The sequence below is a fragment of the Pseudophryne corroboree genome, chromosome 2 (assembly GCF_028390025.1).
Source record: "Pseudophryne corroboree isolate aPseCor3 chromosome 2, aPseCor3.hap2, whole genome shotgun sequence".
NCBI classification, from domain to species: domain Eukaryota; kingdom Metazoa; phylum Chordata; class Amphibia; order Anura; family Myobatrachidae; genus Pseudophryne; species Pseudophryne corroboree.
Window position 1 is genome coordinate 33,610,639 of NC_086445.1, and position 22,802 is coordinate 33,633,440.

Sequence of the window (22,802 nt, forward strand, 5' to 3'; positions counted from 1 at the left end):
TTCCCCATGGTCCTTACGGAGTTCCCAGCATCCACTAGGACGTCAGAGAAATACAGTAATTGCTCCACACCGGCGCTAACCTAGGGAGCTTGTGTACCGGTAAAGTCCATGTCCTCAGGCACTTGCCTGGCATGGTCCCATCAGAAGCAGCCACACCAGCTGATTTTTGGAAAAAATATTAAGTGGCTAGATAAGACACCACCTTATTGTGGAATGAGTCTCTTAATCTTGAGATCTGGAGGGTAGTTTTTGTTGATGTTGCCAAATGGGCAGTATTGCTCCTCCGCATTAGTCAAGAGGATCCCGTCATCGCCATGAATATTCCATGTGGTTGTTATCAAATATGGACTCTGGAGAACTATGTGGTTACTCTCAAATGTAAGTAGAAAATAGCAGTAGTAATAATGCAACACCTTTCCTAGCATCTGCCTTGTACGCTATACAGATACAAATGAGCATGTTTTAGTTTGAGAATAACGGGTGGGTTCTATAATAGACACTGGATCTGGTACACTTGCCATCTAGATAAATGCCAGGAGGTAGCATTGTTACTGCCCCACACTTCTCCAGGAAGTGCGTGGGTGCTGCATACAGAAACCTCAGCATATTGGCTTTATATAAACCTTTAAAACCTAACTGCACGTCATTAATTTTCTAAATGCAGCCTGGAATATAAGGCGGCAGCTGGGACACTCGGTCTGTGTTCTTCTGCCACAACAAGGGCACTCTTTGTACCTAGGCAAACATCCAGCTCCTTTTATTGTGTTTCTCAGTCAGGTACTAAGCCGTTTACAGCCTGGGTGTGTCAAAGTCCCCGTCCTGTCCCATTTATCAGCTGCCTAATGGCTTATTAGATGTTCCTGCCCCAGGTCAGCACTGTCGTTACCTTTACAGTGCATTGGTTACCCACAGTAATAGTGCCCTGTGTTATTATATATGTGGGGGTGGCACGTGAGGTGACTGGAGAACCGGCAATGTCTGCGATTATATATCTAGACTTGTGTGTAGGAATTGGGTCCAGTGGTTATAATGAATCTGGCAGCCTTTCAGCACTACGGGCGTTCCTGTTTGCTGGTACCTGCATGGTCTACGGTTATTAAAAGACCCTTGTACTGATAAATGGGAGTGTGCAGAAAAATGAGGAGCAGGATGACTTTAACACATTTCTTTATTGAGTTAGAGTAAAAAAAATCCAAGTAGGATCTAACCTGACTGCAAGCAGGAATCTTAGTGTAATTTCCATTACTGGTCCAGTGTAAGTACTCTTATTAACATGACCAGGAGTCTGGCTTCCAGACACATGATACCTATAAGTAAACACTACTTTGCTGGTCAGTGTCCTGCAGTGTAATAATATTGGAATTGTCCTGATAAAGATCCGTGCCGCGGCGTTAGGACAGGAGCGCTTTCTGCAGCAGCTGCTTCTTCTGGGGCGTCAGGTGTTCCGGGAACTGGATGTCAAACTGGATGATGAGGTCTCCCTTCCGATTGGGGTCTTTGCTCACCCGCATGCCCTCCCCGGGGACCACCTTACTGTACTTGGGGCTGTTGACAGAAACAAAGCGATGATCTCCTTATCTGTACTGGAGATTAGAGCTGGAATAATGTTTATTGTGGCTGTAAGATTATATTGGAATTATTGTTTTATAGCCGGTATTACCAGCTCTGTGCACATAATTATTCAGGGACAGGTACAGAGATTGCAGAATGTATGCGGTGCCTGGAGATAAAATCACTGATCAAGGAGCTATCGCTGAGATTTGAACAGAGCCCCCTATACCTCTCTCTGTAGCATACAGTCAGCTGTAGCAGCTGGTAATGCAGCTCTGAAAGGACATCTCTATTTTGTATCACTCAGGGCCTGCAAGAGTGCCGGAGTGTAAATAACAGGCGACTTATTTCCTTCATAACAGAATAGGATATAATAGTAATATCATAAGTGTAAATGTATTTAATTGGCATGCTGTGCTTTGCTGTTTGAGCTTTTTGCCAGCATGTTCTGGTCATTGAGCAGAGAAATGTGTTTTTAAGCTTTTGAATTTAGGTCTTTGAATAGAAGATCCTTCCCCTAGTAGAGACAGACCCTAAATACTTACTGTACAATGTCATTAATTGGGATAGTCAATATTCTCTCGTCTAACGTTTCAACTTCCACAGTGCAGCCAATCAGAGCCTGAAAAACATTAGAGACACCTCAGTAGGAATCTCACCTTTAATCTCTTGCCCCCTACTGGTTGCTGTGTGCAACTACATTGCAAAGGAAACAGTTTGTCACAGCATATAAACAGATCGTTATCAAGACCGAGCTCCTATCTTACAGGTCAATCACATCCAGACTGATGACTGGAGACTTATTTGTGCATCCACACGTGTGTCTAGGCAGCCAATCACTGCACAAGGAACTAGTGACATCACCAAGAGGCCTCATAACCGTTGTGCAGAAGTGACTGGTTCCTAGTGAACGGATGGGCTACATTCTGATGAGCACTGGCTGAGTCCGCCATATGACTCTGTGGATTACATCCCAATATAACAATGTATAATGGCTGAATAACGGGGAGCCACTTTAGTGAGAGTGCTGGGTTTTCTATAATCTGATACAGAAATGTTTGGCCAGTATTACACCATATTACTGTGGCCGTGTTTGCGGCCCATCCCCGCTGTCCCGCAGGTGTCTGTCAGGCGCTCTCCCGCTTTTACCTTCCCGAGTTCGATGCTGGCCGTGTAGATCAGGTCGTCCCCTTGTCTTACAAAGCGCGGGTGAGGTTTCTCCTTCACTATGAAGACGATGTCTGCTGGGATGACGTTCGGGCCCTATAGAAAGAACTGGTTTGTGATCAGCATTACAACGCGTTTCATCCCCACGCTGTATCTTCCTTTATGTAGTCATTACCTGCTCATTGGTAACGCGCTGTTACACTACTAAGTGCCTGAGTCGCACGCGTTACTGAGGTCGGAGGCAGGTGAGCCGCTGTACATGGGTTCCGTGTGACCGAGACGCACAGCCCTGGAAATGTATTGGCCAGGGAGGTGGCTATGAGGACGCACAGAGATGGTTCATCTTATGGGTGTGTTATGAGAGAGTTGTGAGGCCCTAACACGCAGGTGGCTGCGAGTCTTCTTGTGCAGCACGGACACTCGAATATGGTCCGGTGCACAGAACACCCTGTGCCCAGCATAACTTAATGCCATGCGCTCTCCCCTACACACAAGGGCTGGAGAATACTATTACTGGCTGCACGCTTTCTGTCCTATGGACTAGGACAACCTTGGTCTGAGTCTAACTGGGTGAGGGAGTGAGTTCCAGAGGACAGGGCACTCCTGGTGAAATCTTAGATGGCGAGCATGTAAGGAAGTGATCGGGGGGGAGGAGAGGTGGCAGTCAGAGGGAGGGTGTGAGGACAGAGATGAGTTTGGAGATGTACAGTAGGGAGGTGCACCTGAGGCTGAGGAGTTGGAGCTGAATTGTGAGTGTGATTGGGAGCCAGTGAAGTAAGTTACAGAGGGGGAGGTAGATGCCGTATGGCGGGAGAGGAAAATTAGATCAGCAGCTGCGTTAAGAATGGATGGAAGTGGGGAGAGAGAGGCCAGAGAGGAGGAGGTTACAGTAGTCGAAGTGGGAAATGATGAGAGCATGAATGAGAGTTTTGGAGACATCTGGTGTAAGGAAAGGCCAGATTCTGGCGATGTTCTGCAGGACTGAGAGATGGCCTGAATGAGCTTGTAGTCATAGGGGAATAGATAGATAGATTAGATAGAGCGGTGGTTAGAGAGAGAGTCTTGGTCAAGCGAGGGTTTCCTAAGGATGGTGAGACTAGGGCCTGGAAGGAAGAAGTCATAGAGCCAATGACAGAAGACTCTAGTGAGTAAGAGAGCAGCCTCTAGGACCCCAGACGACGAGGTGGATATAAGGAGCGAAGCTAAAACCTGCACCTGGCAGAGGAAATGCTCATTGTAAGACTACACATTGTTCTCACCTGATCGCCTTCATTAGGAAAGGTTATTCTGGTCCCTGGCTTCCAGCCAGCGCTGACATCTATAGACAGTATCTTATCCCGTATGCTGGATGTGTGGCCGTCCTCATTCATCACCTGGAGGTCAGAGAGATTAGCAGCCTGTCTGTGCCCGTCCCCACACTGCTGAGACCATATGAGGTGGCAGCCATCTTCTACCTGCTCTATGTGGCAGACAGTGGGGGGGGGGGGCTCACCACAGACAGTATGTCCCTATTGTACTCACCGGTAAATCTATTTCTCGTAGTCCGTAGTGGATGCTGGGGACTCCGTAAGGACCATGGGGAATAGACGGGCTCCGCAGGAGACTGGGCACTCTATAAGAAAGATTTAGTACTATCTGGTGTGCACTGGCTCCTCCCTCTATGCCCCTCCTCCAGACCTCAGTTAGAATACTGTGCCCGGAAGAGCTGACACAATAAGGAAGGATTTTGAATCCCGGGTAAGACTCATACCAGCCACACCAATCACACCGTATAACTCGTGATATTATACCCAGTTAACAGTATGAAATATAACTGAGCCTCTCAACAGATGGCTCAACAATAACCCTTTAGTTAGGCAATAACTATATACAAGTATTGCAGACAATCCGCACTTGGGATGGGCGCCCAGCATCCACTACGGACTACGAGAAATAGATTTACCGGTGAGTAAAATCTTATTTTCTCTGACGTCCTAGTGGATGCTGGGGACTCCGTAAGGACCATGGGGATTATACCAAAGCTCCCATACGGGCGGGAGAGTACGGATGACTCTGCAGCACCGAATGAGAGAACTCAAGGTCCTCCTCAGCCAGGGTATCAAATTTGTAGAATTTAGCAAACGTGTTTCCCCCTGACCAAGTTGCAGCTCGGCAAAGTTGTAAAGCCGAGACCCCTCGGGCAGCCGCCCAAGATGAGCCCACCTTCCTCGTGGAATGGGCTTTCACTGATTTAGGATGCGGCAATCCAGCCGCAGAATGCGCCAGCTGAATTGTGCTACAAATCCAGCGAGCAATAGTCTGCTTAGAAGCAGGAACACCTATTTTGTTGGGTGCATACAGGATAAAAGGCGAGTCAGTTTTCCTGACTCCAGCTGTCCTGGAAACATAAATTTTCAAGGCCCTGACTACGTCCAGTAACTTGGAATCCTCCAAGTCCCTAGTAGCCGCAGGCACCACAATAGGTTGGTTCAAGTGAAAAGCTGATACCACCTTAGGGAGAAACTGGGGACGAGTCCTCAATTCTGCCCTATCCATATGGAAAATCAGATAAGGGCTTTTACATGACAAAGCCGCCAATTCTGACACACGCCTGGCCGAAGCCAAGGCCAATAACATGACCACTTTCCACGTGAGATATTTCAGATCCACAGTTTTAAGTGGTTCAAACCAATGTGATTCTAGGAAACTCAACACCACATTGAGATCCCAAGGTGCCACAGGAGGCACAAAAGGGGGCTGAATATGAAGCACTCCCTTTACAAAAGTCTGAACTTCAGGCAGTGAAGCCAGTTCTTTCTGGAAGAAAATCGACAGAGCCGAAATCTGGACCTTAATGGAACCCAATTTTAGGCCCATAGTCACTCCCGACTGTAGGAAGTGCAGAAAACGACCCAGCTGAAATTCCTCTGTAGGGGCCTTCCTGGCCTCACACCACGCAACATATTTTCGCCAAATGCGGTGATAATGGTTTGCGGTTACTTCTTTCCTGGCTTTTATCAGCGTAGGAATGACTTCCTCCGGAATGCCCTTTTCCTTTAGGATCCGGAATTCAACCGCCCTGCCGTCAAACGCAGCCGCGGTAAGTCTTGGAACAGACAGGGCCCCTGCTGTAGCAGATCCTGTCTGAGCGGTAGAGGCTATGGGTCCTCTGATAACATTTCTTGAAGTTCTGGGTACCAAGCTCTTCTTGGCCAATCCGGAACCACGAGTATCGTTCTTACTCCTCGCCTTCTTATTATTCTCAGTACCTTTGGTATGAGAGGCAGAGGAGGGAACACATAAACCGACTGGTACACCCACGGTGTCACTAGAGCGTCCACAGCTATCGCCTGAGGGTCCCTTGACCTGGCGCAATATCTATTTTTTTTGTTTTGTTTAGGCGGGACGCCATCATGTCCACCTGTGGCCTTTCCCAACGGTTTACCAACAGTTGGAAGACTTCTGGATGAAGTCCCCACTCTCCCGGGTGTCGGTCGTGTCTGCTGAGGAAGTCTGCTTCCCAGTTGTCCACTCCCGGAATGAACACTGCTGACAGTGCTAAGACGTGATTTTCCGCCCATCGGAGAATCCTTGTGGCTTCTGCCATCGCCATCCTGCTTCTTGTGCCGCCCTGTCGGTTTACATGGGCGACTGCCGTAATGTTGTCTGATTGGATCAGTACCGGCTGGTTTTGAAGCAGAGGCCTTGCCAGACTTAGGGCATTGTAAATGGCCCTCAGTTCCAGAATATTTATGTGTAGGGACGACTCCTGACTTGACCAAAGTCCTTGGAAATTTCTTCCCTGTGTGACTGCCCCCCAGCCTCGAAGGCTGGCATCCGTGGGTACCAGGACCCAGTCCTGTATGCCGAATCTGCGGCCCTCTTGAAGATGAGCACTCTGCAGCCACCACAGTAGAGATACCCTGGTCCTTGGAGACAGGGTTAATCAGCCGATGCATCTGAAGATGCGATTCCGACCACTTGTCCAAGAGGTCCCACTGAAAGGTTCTTGCATGGAACCTGCCGAATGGAATTTTGCTTCGTAAGAAGCTACCATTTTTCCCAGGACTCGTGTGCAGTGATGCACCGATACCTGTTTTGGTTTCAGGAGGTCTCTGACTAGAGATGACAGCTCCTTGGCTTTCTCCTGCGGGAGAAACACTTTTTTCTGTTCTGTGTCCAGAACCATCCCCAGGAACAGCAGGCGTGTGGTAGGAACCAGCTGTGACTTTGGAATGTATAGAATCCATCCGTGCTGTTGTAGCACTTCCCGAGATAGTGCTACTCCGACCAACAACTGCTCCATGGACCTCGCCTTTATAAGGAGATCGTCCAAGTACGGGATAATTAAAAACTCCCTTTTTTCGAAGGAGTATCATCATTTCTGCCATTACCTTGGTAAAGACCCTCGGTGCCGTGGACAGTCCAAACGGCAGTGTTTGGAATTGGTAATGGCAATCCTGTACCACAAATCTGAGGTACTCCTGGTGAGGATGGTAAATGGGGACATGTAGGTAAGCATCCTTGATGTCCAGGGATACCATGTAATCCCCCTCCTCCAGGCTTGCAATAACCGCCCTGAGCGATTCCATCTTGAACTTGAATTTTTTTTATGTATGTGTTCAAGGACTTCAAATTTAAAATGGGTCTCACCGAACCGTCCGGTTTCGGTACCACAAACAGTGTGGAATAGTAACCCCGTCCTTGTTGAAGTAGGGGCACCTTGACTATCACCTGCTGGGAATACAGCTTGTGAATTGCCTCTAGCACAGCCTCCCTGCCTGAGGGAGTTGTCGGCAAGGCAGATTTGAGGAAACGGCGGGGGGGGAGACGCCTCGAATTCCAGCCTGTACCCCTGAGATACTACTTGAAGGATCCAGGGATCCACCTGTGAGCGAGCCCACTGATCGCTGAAATTTTTGAGGCGGCCCCCCACCGTACCTGGCTACGCCTGTGGAGCCCCCGCGTCATGCGGTGGACTCAGAGGAAGCGGGGGAAGAATTTTGATTCTGGGAACTGGCTGACTGGTGCAGCTTTTTCCCTCTTCCCTCGTCTCTGTGCAGAAAGGAAGCGCCTTTGACCCGCTTGCTTTTCTGAAGCCAAAAGGACTGTACCTGATAATACAGTGCTTTCTTAGGCTGTGAGGAAACCTGAGGTAAAAATTTTTCTTCCCAGCTGTTGCTGTGGATACGAGGTCCCAGAGACCATCCCCAAACAATTCCTCACCCTTATAAGGCTCTATGTGCCTTTTAAAGTCAGCATCACCTGTCCAGTGTCGGGTCTCTAATACCCTCCTGACAGAATGGACATTGCATTAATTCAGCATGCCAGCCGGCAAAATATCCCTCTGTGCATCCCTCATATATAAGACGACGTCTTATGTTCGCAAAATAGTATCCCTGTTTGACAGGGTTACAGACCACGCTGCAGCAGCACTATCTGCAGGTCTCAGTCTAGTACCTGAGTGTGTAAATACAGACTTCAGGATAGCCTCCTGCTTTTTATCAGCAGGTACCTTCAAAGTGGCCGTATCCTAAGACGGCAGTGCCACCTTTTTTGACAAACGTGTGAGCGCCTTATCCACCCTAGGGGATATCTCCCAGCGTAACTTATCCTCTGGCGGGAAAAGGTACGCCATCAGTAACTTTTTAGAAATTACCAGTTTCTTATCGGGGGAACCCACGCTTTTTCACACTTCATTCACTCATTTGATGGGGGAACAAAACACTGCCTGCTTTTTCTCCCCAAACATAAAACCCTTTTTTAGTGGTACTTGGGTTAATGTCAGAATGTGTAACACATTTTTTATTGCCGGGATCATGTAACGGATGTTCCTAGTGGATTGTGTATATGTCTCAACCTCGTCGACACTGGAGTCAGACTCCGCGTCGACATCTATGTCTGCCATCTGAGGGAGCGGGCGTTTTTGAGCCCCTGATGGCCTTTGAGACGCCTGGGCAGGCGTGGGCTGAGAAGCCGGCTGTCCCATAGCTGTTACGTCATCCAGCCTTTTATGTAAGGAGTTGACACTGTCGGTTAATACCTTCCACCTATCCATCCACTCTGGTGTCGGCCCACAGGGGGCGACATCCCATTTATCGGCATCTGCTCCGCCTCCACATAAGCCTTCTCATCAGAGCCGGCGTAAACCGCTCAGCAAAGGGATGCAAAGCAGGTAGGCGCCAGTGTGGAGAGGCGCTCTACCTGCTTTGCATCCCAACTGTTCCCTGTCTGCTGCTGCCGCTGCACCTGTCACACTGCATGACAGGCAGCGGCACCGGCAGTGGAAGCGCGACTCTTCAGACATTCTCACCCCCGCTGTGCTGTTATCAAACTCCTACTCACCAGCTCCGTGTGGCGCCTCACCCTTCTCTCCATGCTGTCTCCGCTCCTCTTCACTGTTGTGTGTGCAGACTCATCAGACAGTGGGACTGCACCCATTCCCCCTGCAATTCCACGCAGTCCAACTTTACATTGATCCTGGAGGCACATGCACACCCCCTGAACGACCCTGTGCAGTGTGTCCATGTTTCTCTACAGACGCTGTTTGGATGGGGTCATAACCCCTGTCACTGTTGGTGTACAGCCTGTTACACGCTGTCTGCTAGGTCTGTCTCCCATACCTAGCCTCCACCTTCCCTTCTGGTGAAGGAGAAGGATTCCTCCACAGACCTGCCGGGAATGTTTAGCTTTCAGTGATTTACAGCCCAAGCTATCAAAACGTATGCTATCAAAGAGATGTGTAAGAATGCTAATCCATGGCAAATGATTCCAGGTACTACATGCTATACATGTAATCTCACATTTTATTTAAAGACAGTGGGCAGAAGATGCCATAAGAATAGGGGTACACTCTCTTTTCCTGAGTAGTAATACTTTTAAACGGGTTGAGGTTACGTGGCTGGCGCACAGGATCCCGGTGGTCAGCATACCAATGCTGGGATCCTGGCCGCTATAGTGCCAGCAGGGGGATGAGCGCAACGAAGCCCCTTGCAGGCTCGGTGGCTCGCTGCACTCGCCACAGGTTCTATTCCCACTTAATAACCCCTAGTAGCCAGTATTCTGGCTGGCGGCATTGTGAGTCTTCGGGATCTCGGCGTCGGTATGCTAACCGCCGGGATCCCATGCGCTGGCCACGTAACCGCATCCCTTTTAAACTACATAAATGCTCCATATTTCTAGTAAATGTGTAAGTCAGGTCAAATAAATTGGGTATATTGAGACCCATCATACAATGTGTAACTTGGAATTAATAATATGTAATAAACTATGGCTGGTCTAGACCTGGCGTGTGTGGCTTAACGTGTATAAGGGGAACTATTGTGTGGTGGAACGTGAATTAGGGACACTACTATGTTTTGTAATATGAATCGGGCACTACATACGATGTAAACTGAATATAATTGTGCTACTCTGTGCTGTAATTTGAATATTGTGTCCACACCCATTCCTTGAGAGACCGCATCCCTTTTTGCACCACACGCCTTCAGTGCGCACTGTCTCTTTATAAAGTTTGGGAGGGCGCAAATTTATAGTTTGCAGGGGGGCGCCGAACACCCTAGCACCGGCCCTGCTCCTCATCAAACATGTCGACACAGCCGTACCGACACACCGCACACACACAGGGAATGCTCTGACTGAGGACAGGACCCCACACAGCCCTTTGGGGAGACAGAGAGAGAGTATGCCAGCACACACCAGAGCGCTATATAATGTAGGGATAAACACTATCACTGAGTGAATTTTCCCCAATAGCTGCTTGTATAAACAATATTGCGCCTAAATTTAGTGCCCCCCCTCTCTTTTTAACCCTTTGAGCCTGAAAACTACAGGGGAGAGCCTGGGGAGCTGTCTTCCAACTACAGTGTGAAGAGAAAATGGCGCCAGTGTGCTGAGGGAGATGGCTCCGCCCCTTTTTCGGCTGACTTTTCTCCCGCTATTTTCTGTATTCTGGCAGGGGTAATTACCACATATATAGCCTCTGGGGCTATATATTGTGGTTATTTTGCCAGCCAAGGTGTTTTTATTGCTGCTCAGGGCGCCCCCCCCCCAGCGCCCTGCACCCTCAGTGACCGGAGTGTGAAGTGTGTAATGAGGAGCAATGGCGCACAGCTGCAGTGCTGTGCGCTACCTTGGTGAAGACTGAAGTCTTCATGCCGCCGATTTTCCGGACCATCTTCATGCTTCTGGCTCTGTAAGGGGGACGGCGGCGCGGCTCCGGGAACGAACACCAAGGACGGGTCCTGCGGTCGATCCCTGTGGAGCTAATGGTGTCCAGTAGCCTAAGAAGCCCAAGCTAGCTGCAAGCAGGTAGGTTCGCTTCTTCTCCCCTTAGTCTCGTTGCAGTGAGCCTGTTGCCAGCATGTCTCACTGTAAAATAAAAAACCTAACTTAAACTTTCTTTCTAGGAGCTCAGGAGAGCCCCTAGTGTGCATCCAGCTCAGCCGGGCACAGAAATCTAACTGAGGTCTGGAGGAGGGGCATAGAGGGAGGAGCCAGTGCACACCAGATAGTACTAAATCTTTCTTATAGAGTGCCCAGTCTCCTGCGGAGCCCGTCTATTCCCCATGGTCCTTACGGAGTCCCCAGCATCCACTAGGACGTCAGAGAAACAAAAATAAGATTTTACTTACCGATAAATCTATTTCTCGTAGTCCGTAGTGGATGCTGGGGACTCCGTAAGGACCATGGGGTTATAGCGGCTCCGCAGGAGACAGGGCACAATAATAAAAGCTTTAGGATCAGGTGGTGTGCACTGGCTCCTCCCCCTATGACCCTCCTCCAAGCCTCAGTTAGGATACTGTGCCCGGACGAGCGTGCATAATAAGGAAGGATATTGAATCCCGGGTAAGACTCATACCAGCCACACCAATTACACCGTACAACCTGTGATCTGAACCCAGTTAACAGTATGATAACAACGAAGGAGCCTCTGACAAGATGGCTCACAACAAGAATAACCCGATTTTTGTAACAATAACTATGTACAAGTATTGCAGACAATCCGCACTTGGGATGGGCGCCCAGCATCCACTACGGACTACGAGAAATAGATTTATCGGTAAGTAAAATCTTATTTTCTCTGACGTCCTAGTGGATGCTGGGGACTCCGTAAGGACCATGGGGATTATACCAAAGCTCCCAAACGGGCGGGAGAGTGCGGATGACCCTGCAGCACCGAATGAGAGACTCCATGTCCTCCTCAGCCAGGGTATCAAATTTGTAGAATTTAGCAAACGTGTTTGCCCCTGACCAAGTAACTGCTCGGCAAAGTTGTAAAGCCGAGACCCCTCGGGCAGTCGCCCAAGATGAGCCCCCTTCCTTTTGGAATGGGCTTTTACAGATTTTGGCTGTGGCAGGCCTGCCACAGAATGTGTAAACTGAATTGTATTACAAATCCAGCGAGCAATCGTCTGCTTAGAAGCAAGAGCACCCATCTTGTTGGGTGCATACAGGCTAAACAGCGAGTCAGATTTTCTGACTCCAGCCGTCCTGGAAACATATTTTTCAGGGCCCTGACAACGTCAAGTAACTTGGAGTCCTCCAAGTCCCTAGTACCCGCAGGTACCACAATAGGTTGGTTCATGTGAAAAACAGAAAACAACTTAAGGAGAAATTAAGGACGAGTCCTCAATTCTGCCCTGTCAGAATGAAAAATTAAGTAAGGGCTTTATATATGATAAAGCCGCCAATTCTGACACACGCCTGGCTGAAGCCAGGGCTAATAAAATATCTCACATGGAAGGTGACGATGCTAAGTCCACAGTGGTGAGTGGTTCAAACCAATGTGACTTTAGGAAACTCAAAACAACATTGAGATCCCAAGGTGCCACTGGGGCACAAAATGAGGCTGTATATGCAGTACCCCTTTTACAAACATCTGAACGTCAGGCACTAAAGCCAGTTCTTTCTGGAAGAAATTCGACAGGGCCGAAATTTGAACCTTAATGGACCCTAATTTTAGGCCCATAGACAGTCCTGTTTTCAGGAAATGTAGGAAACGACCCAGTTGGAATTCCTCTGTAGGGGCCTTCTTGGCCTCACACCACGCAACATATCTTCACCAAATGCGGTGAAAATGTTTTGCGGTTACATCCTTCCTGTCTTTGACCAGGGTAGGGATGACTTCATCTGGAATGCCCTTTCAGGATCCGGCGTTCAACCGCCATGCCGTCAAACGCGGTCGCGGTAAGTCTTGGAACAGACAAGGCCCCTGCTGGAGCAGGTCCTTTCTTAAAGGTAGAGGCCACGGGTCTTCCGTGAACATCTCTTGAAGTTTCGGGTACCAAGTCCTTCTTGGCCCATCCGGAACCACGAGTATCGTTCTTACTCATCTCCCTCTCATGATTCTCAGTACTTTTGGTATGAGAGGCATAGGAGGGAACACATACTCTGACTGGTACACCCACAGTGTTACCAGAGCGTCCACCGCTATTGCCTGAGGGTCCCTTGACCTGGCGCAATATCTGTCTAGTTTTTTGTTCAGGCGGGACGCCATCATGTCCACCTTTGGTTTTTCCCAACGGTTTACAATCATGTGGAAGACTTCCCGATGAAGTCCCCACTCTCCCGGGTAGAGGTCATGCCTGCTGAGGAAGTCTGCTTCCCAGTTTTCCACTCCCGGAATGAACACTGTTGAGAGTGTTATCACATGATTTTTCGCCCAGCGAAGAATCCTTGTAGTTTCTGCCATTTCCCTCCTGCTTCTTGTGCCGCCCTGTTTACGTGGGCGACTGCCGTGATGTTGTCCCACTGGATCAATACCGGCTGACCTTGAAGCAGAGGTCTTGCTAAGCTTAGAGCATTGTAAATTGCCCTTAGCTCCAGTATATTTATGTGGAGAGAAGTCTCCAGACTTGATCACACTCTCTGGAAATTTTTTCCTTGTGTGACTGCTCCCCAGCCACTCAGGCTGGCCTCCGTGGTCACCGGCATCCAATCCTGAATGCCGAATCTGCGGCCCTTTCAGAGATGAGCACTCTGCAGCCACCGCAGAAGAAACACCCTTGTCCTTGGAGACAGGGTTATCCGCTGATGCATCTGAAGATGCGATCCGGACCATTTTTCCAGCAGATCCCACGGAAAGGTTCTTGCGTGAAATCTACCGAATGGGATCGCTTTGTAAGAAACCACCATTTTTCACAGGATCCTTGTGCAATGATGCACTGATACTTTTCCTGGTTTTAGGAGGTTCCTGACTAGCTCGGATAACTCCCTGGCTTTCTTCTCCGGGAGAAAACATCCTTTTCTGGACTGTGTCCAGAATCATCCCTAGGAACAGTAGACGTGTCGTCGGAAAAAACTGCGATTTTGGAATATTTAGAATCCACTCGTGCTGTCGTAGAACTACTTAAGATAGTGCTACTCCGACCTCCAACTGTTCTCTGGACCTTGCCTTTATCAGGAAAGCGTCCATATTTCTTTTAAGAAGAATCATCATTTCGGCCATTACCTTGGTAAAGACCCGGGGTGCCGTGGACAATCCAAACGGCAGCGTCTGAACTGATAGTGACAGTTCTGTACCACGAACCTGAGGTACCCTTGGTGAGAAGGCAAATTTCCACATGTAGGTAAGCGTCCCTGATATCCAGTGACACCATATCGTCCCCTTCTTCCTGGTTCGCTATCACTACTCTGAGTGACTCCATCTTGATTTGAACGCTTGTATGTAAGTGTTCAAATATTTCAGATCTCACCGAGCCGTCTGGCTTCAGTACCACAATATAGTGTGGAATAATACCCCTTCCCTTGTTGTAGAAGGGGTACTTTGATTATCACCTGCTGGGAATACAGCCTGTGAATTGTTCCCAATACTGCCTCCCTGTCGGAGGGAGACGTTGGTAAAGCAGACTTCAGGAACTTGTGAGGGGGAGACGTCTCGAATTTCCAATGTACACCTGGGATACTACGTGTAGGATCCAGGAGTCCACTTGTGAGTGAGCCCCCTGCGTGCTGAAACTCTTGAGATGACCCCCTACCGCACCTGAGTCCGCTTGTACGGCCCCAGCGTCATGCTGCGGACTTGGCAGAAGCTGTGGAGGGCTTCTGTTCCTGGGAATGGGCTGCCTGCTGCAGTCTTCTTCCCTTTCCTCTACCCCTGGGCAGATATGACTGGCCCTTTTGCCCGCCTGCCCTTATGGGGACGAAAGGACTGAGACTGAAAAGACTGTGTCCTTTTCTGCTGAGATGTGACTTGGGGTAACAAAAGGTGGATTTTTCAGCTGTTGCCATGGCCACCAGGTCCGATGGACCGCCCCTTTATACGGCAATACTTCCATGTGCCGTCTGGAATCTGCATCACCTGACCACTGTCGTGTCTTCGTCTGGCAGATATGGACATCACATTTACTCTTGATGCCAGAATGCAAATATCCCTCTGCGCATCTCTCATATATAGAAATGCATCTATAGTCAATAAAATCTTGTCCCTGTCAAGGGTATCAATATTTTCAGTCAGGAAATCCGACCAAGCCCCCTCAGCGCTGCACATCCAGGCTGAGGCGATTGCTGGTCGTAGTATAACACCAGTATGTGTGTATATACTTTTAGGATATTTTTCAGCTTCCTATCAGCTGGCTCCTTGAGGGCTGCCGTATCTGGAGACGGTAACGCCCCTTGTTTTTATAAGCGTGTGAGCGCCTTATCCACCCTAAGGTGTGTTTCCCAACTCGCCCTAACTTCTGGCGGGAAAGGGTATACCGCCAATAATTTTCTATCGGAGGAAACCCACGTATCATCACACACTTCATTTAATTTATCTGATTCAGGAAAAACTACAAGTAGTTTATTCACACCCTACATAATACCCTTATTTGTGGTACTTGTAGTATCAGAAATATGTAACACCTCCTTCATTGCCCTTAACATGAAACGTGTGGCCCTAAAGGAAAATACGTTTGTTTATTCACCGTCGACACTGGAGTCAGTGTCCGTGTCTGTGTCTGTGTCAACCGACTGAGGTAAATGGGCGTTTTTACAAGCCCCTGACGGTGTCTGAGACGCCTGGACAGGTACTAATTTGTTTGCCGGCCGTCTCATGTCGTCAACCGACCTTGCAGCGTGTTGACATTATCACGTAATTCCTAAATAAGCCATCCATTCCAGTGTCGACTCCCTAGAGAGTGACATCACCAATACAGGCAATTTGCTCTGCCTCCTCACCAACATCGTCCTCCTACATGTCGACACACACGTACCGACACACAGCACACACACAGGGAATGCTCTGATAGAGGACAGGACCCCACTAGCCCTTTGGGGAGACAGAGGGAGAGTTTGCCAGCACACACCAAAAACGCTATAATTATACAGGGACAACCCCTTATACAAGTGTTTTCCCTTATAGCATTTTTATATATGTAATCATATCGCCAAATAAGTGCCCCCCCTCTCTGTTTTAACCCTGTTTCTGTAGTGCAGTGCAGGGGAGAGCCTTGGAGCCTTCCTCACAGCAGAGCTGAGCAGGAAAATGGCGCCGTGTGCTGAGGAGAATAGGCCCCGCCCCCTTTTTGGCGGGCTCTTCTCCCGGAGTTTGTGAGATCTGGCAGGGGTTAAATACATCCATATAGCCTCAAGGGCTATATGTGATGTATTTTAGCCATAAAAAGGTATTATACATTGCTGCCCAGGGCGCCCCCCCCAGCGCCCTGCACCCTCAGTGACAGTTGGTGACTGTTGGTGAAGTGTGCTGACAACAATGGCGCACAGCTGCAGTGCTGTGCGCTACCTTATGAAGACTGAAAGTCTTCTGCCGCCTGTTTCTGGACCTCTTCAACTTCGGCATCTGCAAGGGGGGTCGGCGGCACGGCTCCGGGACGAACCCCAGGGTGAGACCTGTGTTCCGACTCCCTCTGGAGCTAATGGTGTCCAGTAGCCTAAGAAGCAAATCCATCCTGCACGCAGGTGAGTTTACTTCTCTCCCCTAAGTCCCTCGTAGCAGTGAGCCTGTTGCCAGCAGGTCTCACTGAAAGAAAAAAACCTAACTTAAACTTTTATTCTAAGCAGCTCAGGAGAGCCACCTAGATTGCACCCTTCTCGGCCGGGCACAAAAATCTAACTGAGGCTTGGAGGAGGGTCATAGGGGGAGGAGCCAGTGCACACCACCTGATCCTAAAGCTTTTATTATTGTGCCCTGTCTCCTGCGGAGCCGCTATAACCCCATGGTCCTTACGGAGTCCCCAGCATCCACTAGGACGTCAGAGAAAATGGTGTTGACATTTTGTTGACCTTTTCTCATGTCAACATTTTCATGTGTCGACCTTTGACCCTGTTGCCCTTTAAAACTGGTGACCTTTTGTCAGGTAGACCTTTTCATGTGTCAACCTTTTGACCCTTTCAATGTAATTCATGTCGACCAATAGTGGTCGACGTTATAACTGTAGACCTTTGTTATGTAGATCCGGTGATCCATTCAGGGAGGTGCTTACATAGAAGGAGGTGGGGCTATAGATCCAACAGCTCTGAGCTCTACTTATAACGCCTGAGCACATTAACCCCGTGTGTACCTCAATCACCTGCAGGTCCCTCAGCTCCGACCTTTGCTTATAGCACCAGAGATTTGCTCACAGACATCTCTCTTACCCTGCGTGAAATCTTTATCTTCTTTGTGCAACCAAAATACAAGTCCTCCAAGGAAAGGTAGAGGTCTCTGGCAATGGGCGGGTCCTGTTTCTTCTCCCCTCTCCCGCGCAGTCCTCCAAACCCCGTGTTCACTTCAGAGCCTTCCGGCGTGAAAAAGTCTCAAGTGGGGAAAACGTCAAACAGATATAATTACTGTACAGTTCTCTAACTGATGGTGGTAAGTGTACCACGCCCACTGGTGACAACTACAGTAAGTAGCACTGAGCTGTGCGGGACATCTCATTATTACATGACTTTATCCAGTCACCTGTGATGTCTGTCTGGATAAATCTGCTGCCACTCACTCTATAACACTGCCGACATTCACAGTGTGAACGGTGGAAGCCAGAACGTCGACACCCGTTAGGGTTAGATCAGATTGGGGTTAGGCTGCTGTCACCTTACTAAACCAATAATTTACAGTCCCCGCCGTGCCGCTGCATTTACAGTCCCCGCCGTGCCGCTGCATTTACAGTCCCCGCCGTGCCGCTGCATTTACAGTCCCCGCCGTGCCGCTGCATCTACAGTCCCCGCCGTGCCGCTGCATTTACAGTCCCCGCCGTGCCGCTGCATTTACAGTCCCCGCCGTGCCGCTGCATTTACAGTCCCCGCTGTGCCGCTGCATTTACAGTCCCCGCTGTGCCGCTGCATTTACAGTCCCCGCTGTGCCGCTGCATTTACAGTCTCCTCTGTGCAGCTGCATCTACAATCCCCGGCGTGCCACTGCATCTACAGTCCCCGCCGTGCCACTACATTTACAGTCCCCGCCGTGCCACTGCATTTACAGTCCCTGCCGTGCCACTGCATTTACAGTCCCTGCCGTGCCACTGCATTTACAGTCCCTGCCGTGCCACTGCATTTACAGTCCCTGCCGTGCCACTGCATTTACAGTCCCTGTGCCACTGCATCTACAGTCCCCGCTGTGCCACTGCATCTACAGTCCCCGCTGTGCCACTGCAGGTACAGTCCCCGTTTTGTACCTGCATCGATAGTCCCAGTTTTGTACCTGCATCGATAGTCCCAGTTCTGTACCTGCATCGATAGTCCCCGTTTTGTACCTGCATCGATAGTCCCCGTTTTATCCCTGCATCTATAGTCCCCGTTTTATCCCTGCATCTATAGTCCCCGTTTTATCCCTGCATCTATAGGCCCCGTTTTATCCCTGCATCTATAGTCCCCGTTGTGTCACTGCATCTATAGCCCCCGTTTTATCCCTGCATCTATAGTCCCCGTTTTATCCTTGCATCTATAGTCCCCGTTTTATCCTTGCATCTATAGTCCCCGTTTTATCCTTGCATCTATAGTCCCCGTTTTATCCTTGCATCTATAGGCCCCGTTTTATCCCTGCATCTATAGTCCCCGTTGTGTCACTGCGGGTACAGTCCCCGTTGTGTTACTGTAGGAACAGTCCCTGTTGTGTCATTGTGTGAATAGAATTGTCACAAAAAAAGAAAGACTAAATAACGTAAATGAAGAGAAGAGATGCAGGCAAGAGACTGAAAGGACAATACAAAGCAGGAAACGCCTGACAGCATGAAACAGTAACCCTGAGACGATTATAAAGACGTTCCTTATGAATACTGAACAATGTAAATTGTTGCATCTCAGCCGGTGCTGCCTCAGAGAATAGAAGGGTCCACACTATAATGAGCAGGAAATTAGCGGATGGACTTATTTCTGCTCGTCTAATGAATGTTCCTAATTGTGAAAGTAGATTTAAGCTCCTATATCTGTCCTCTGATAAATGTGCATTTATCCTCTATTCGGCGTCACTTTGTATTTGATCACTGTCCAAAACCCACACCACAATTGTGTCATGCATTTGGTTCCCAGCTCTTACCTGCAAACGGGTTATCACCTCCGAAAAACTCTTTGAAGGTCTTGTCGGGATTGCCATGGTACACGTAAGCAGATGTCCAGACGTCCTCACCACCAAACTCAGCAGGGATTCCCCCTTTCAGACCCTCTTCTCCGAATTTGTCATAGGTGGCCTTCTTCCTGACTGCAGAGGGCACACAATAATCAGTGCTGGGGACACAGAGGGAGCTAACGCTAGGGTAAGGTGTGATCAGGGAGATTGCGCTACACTTCAGGGAGTCTGGGGGATTGCTGCTACTTCAGAAAGAGCTAGCATGTAAGGACTATTGCTGGATGTGACGACTGACAACCTGTGCAGACAATACTTATCTGAAGACATATACATTGTAATTGCAAGTTGTGAGCCCTAAATCATCATGTGACCAGTGCCGCCGAGAGGCGCGGAGTGCCTGGTAACTACCCGGGCCGGGGCTTGCTGAAGAGGCCCAAAGGATGCTCTGGCAAGCTTGTCTCCCCTCCGCGGTGACATCTTTGGGAAGATGGTGCTGTACAGTGCAAGCAAAGACCCTGGCACTGTACCAGAGACAGTGCTCTCTAGTGTACGTGCACCGCCCTCCTGAATATCACTGGAAGAAGGCGCAGCCGGGGAGTCGGGTACTGCTTGCTGGAGCAGGTAGGAATGTTTCTATATGTATATACCCCTCATTAAATAACACATTTCAATATACTGCCACACACAGGACTCAAACCCAAAACCTGCTGCATCCCAGCCAAACACCCCACCTACTGAGCCTCTTGATCCCGCATTAAAACAATGAGATTTCTAACTATATGAAGCTACCTGTACCTCGTTAAAAAAATATCCAGCACCATAACCGAGCAGATCCATGCAGTGTGCAACCACACATCCAATCCCTTGCAGCCACACACTACATAGATCTGCCCAGCCACAACGCTGATCACCCCTTCACAAAGTATAAGGTAAGCTTCAAATAGTTATATCTCTAGCGCTTAGAATTCTCTACCTTTCTATACAAAGGCAGATAGCTCAATGAAGAGAGTGTCTGACTGCAATGCCACAGGCAACGGGTTTGAATCCCGGGCACATCAGCTCCTGAAAAATGTAATAAAGGACAGTGCGACTGACCAACAAAGAGCTTCTAAGTAGTCAAGTCAATGAATGTTGTATAGGTATTGGCGACAAATGGGGTGGGGGTAGGAGACAGCGGCAGTCAGGAGATGATGGGCTTCAAAAAGGGGGCAGCTGAAATTGAAAATATTTAGATAATTGATAATTGACAAGTACTGCCAACAGCGCCCCCTACCCTGCAGCGCTATGTGCAGAGCACACTCCACACACACCTAGTTACAGCCCTGGCTACCCCCTCCTAATCACCCTCCACAATATTATAGCTGCAGGGGGTATAGCTATGTGACAGGCTCCTAATCACCCCCTAAGGGCTAGAACAGTCCTATGTTAGTGCATGTTTGCCTTTGATGTTCTGCTGTTAAGTATGTTATATAAATATGAGAGTTTATGGCAATTATCTGTAATGCAGATACAAGGGGTATAGCTACAGCAGAATGAGGTGCAGTTGCACAGAACACAGTAGGAAGCTGGCAGAGGTAGAACTTACGGTCACTCAGGATGTCGTACGCCTCTGCAATCTGTCTGAAGCGGTGGGGGGCTGAGGGGTCTTTATTTTTTAAAGGATGGTATTTCAGCGCCAACTTCCGGTATCTGAATCAGGGTAAAATCATTTCATTATTGCTGTGAAAACAACACATTAGCAGCTGGAGAAGTGGTTGATTGTTTTACATACAGCAACCAAAATGTAGAATGGAAAATACGGAACCACATAATTCCAGTGTATTATCCCTATTTATTTCAGCACCATGGACAGATGAGAAATGTATCTCTAACCAGGACCTGTCCATGGCATTTACATAGCCTGGGGTGTGAATGTTCAGCATCAGCTCCATCTGTGTGATGTCACCTGCAGATATAACGTCACTGATTATCTAGCGATCTGCAGAATGTTTCCAGCAGCCCCCTGACACTCATATTGTATCACATCCCACATATCACAAGCAGACCCAAAAACTGGATGTATTTCCTGTAAGTCTCTGCTGGAACAAGTGCTTCAGATAATACATTTGATTGAAAAACACATATATAAAAAGTTCAAGCCTTAAAGTCCATAAATATAATATGTATAATGTACTGTCACGGGTATACCATCTGTGCGACCACAAGTTCCAGCATGCCCTGCCAACCTCTGTTGTGTGACTACAAGCCCCATTATGCCCTGTCAGCATACAGTACGTTGAATTACAAGCACCAGCATGCCCTGCAAGCCTCTGCTGTGGGACTACAAGCCTAAGCATGCCCTGCCAGCCTCTGCTGTAGGACGACAAGCCTAAGCATGCCCTGTCTGCCTCTGTTGTGGGACTACAAGTCTCAGCATGCCCTGCCAGCCTCTGCTGTGGGACTACAAGCCTCAGAATGCCCTGCCAGCCCCTGCTATGGAACTACAAGCCTCAGCATGCCCTGCCAGCCTCTGCTGTAGGACTACAAGCCCTAGCATGCCCTGAGTCTCTACTGTGGAACTACAAGCCCTAGCATGCCCTATGAGTATCTACTGTGCCCTGTCCCGCCAACCTCTGCTGTGGGACTACAAGTTAAGCATGCCCTGCCAGCCTTTGCTCTGTACTACAAGTCTAAGCAAGCCATGCCAGCTTCTACTGTGGGACTGCAATACTATGCACGCCATGTTAGCCTCTGCTGTGGGACTACAAGTCTCAGCATGCCTTGCCAGTCTCTACTGTTGGACTACAAGCCCTAGTATGCCCGGTCAGTCTCTGTTGAGAGATTACAGGTCCAAGCATGCCGTGCCAGCCTCCTGTTGAGACTACAAAACTCAGCATGTCCTGCCAGTCTCTACTGTGGGACTACAAGCCCTAGCATGCCCTGTGAGCCTCTGCTGTGGGACTACAATCCGCAGCATGCCCTGTCAGCCTCTGCTGTGGGACTAAAAGCCTCAGAATGCCCTGCCAGCCTCAGCAGTCGGACTACAAACTTCAGCATGCCCTTCCAGGCTCTGCTGTGGGAGTACAAGTCTCAACATGCCCTGCCAGCTTCTGCTGTGGGACTACAATACTATGCACGCTTTGTCAGACTCTTCTGTGGGACTACAAGCCTCAGCATGTGCTGCCAGCCTCTGCTGTGGGACTACAAGCCTCAGCATGCCCTGCCATCCTCTGCACACTGACACAGCGCTGCCACTGGCCTCTCTGGTAATGGGGATACTCACGCCCGCTTAATGTCGGCTTGGTCGGCGCTGGGGGTGATCTCCAGCACCGAGTAGTAATCCTGCCCCATGCCGGTCTCCGGGCCGCTACGTTGCTAGGGTAGGACTGTGGCGTTGCTAGGGAAGCCGGGCCGCGGAGCACTATGGGAGCGACAAAAATCCGTCACCATGGAGACCGCAGCGAGAGGAACTACCAATCCCGGCGTGCTCTGCGCGGGTGCCCTGCATGGTGCCAGCAGCAGGGGGCGTGTCCGGGTTAGGGCGGAGGCGCCTGCCTGGGGTATATACTCACTGTGTGGTATTATATTATTATTTTCATATATATATCTATATATATATCTATATATATATATATAA

General features: G+C 49.2%; 1 protein-coding gene across 1 annotated transcript; it reads right to left on the reverse strand.

The window, feature by feature from the left end:
- Positions 1-1,150: 1,150 nt before the first annotated feature.
- DNAJB13 (DnaJ heat shock protein family (Hsp40) member B13) lies at positions 1,151-22,580 on the reverse strand. Its single transcript, XM_063950991.1, has 8 exons — positions 22,449-22,580; positions 20,772-20,875; positions 19,157-19,318; positions 17,278-17,435; positions 3,978-4,091; positions 2,701-2,814; positions 2,097-2,173; positions 1,151-1,545 (listed from the first exon to the last, which is right to left on the reverse strand). The coding sequence occupies exons 1-8, from the start codon at positions 22,514-22,516 to the stop codon at positions 1,392-1,394; spliced, it is 951 nt and encodes a 316-aa protein (XP_063807061.1). The 5' UTR covers positions 22,517-22,580; the 3' UTR covers positions 1,151-1,391.
- Positions 22,581-22,802: the final 222 nt, after the last annotated feature.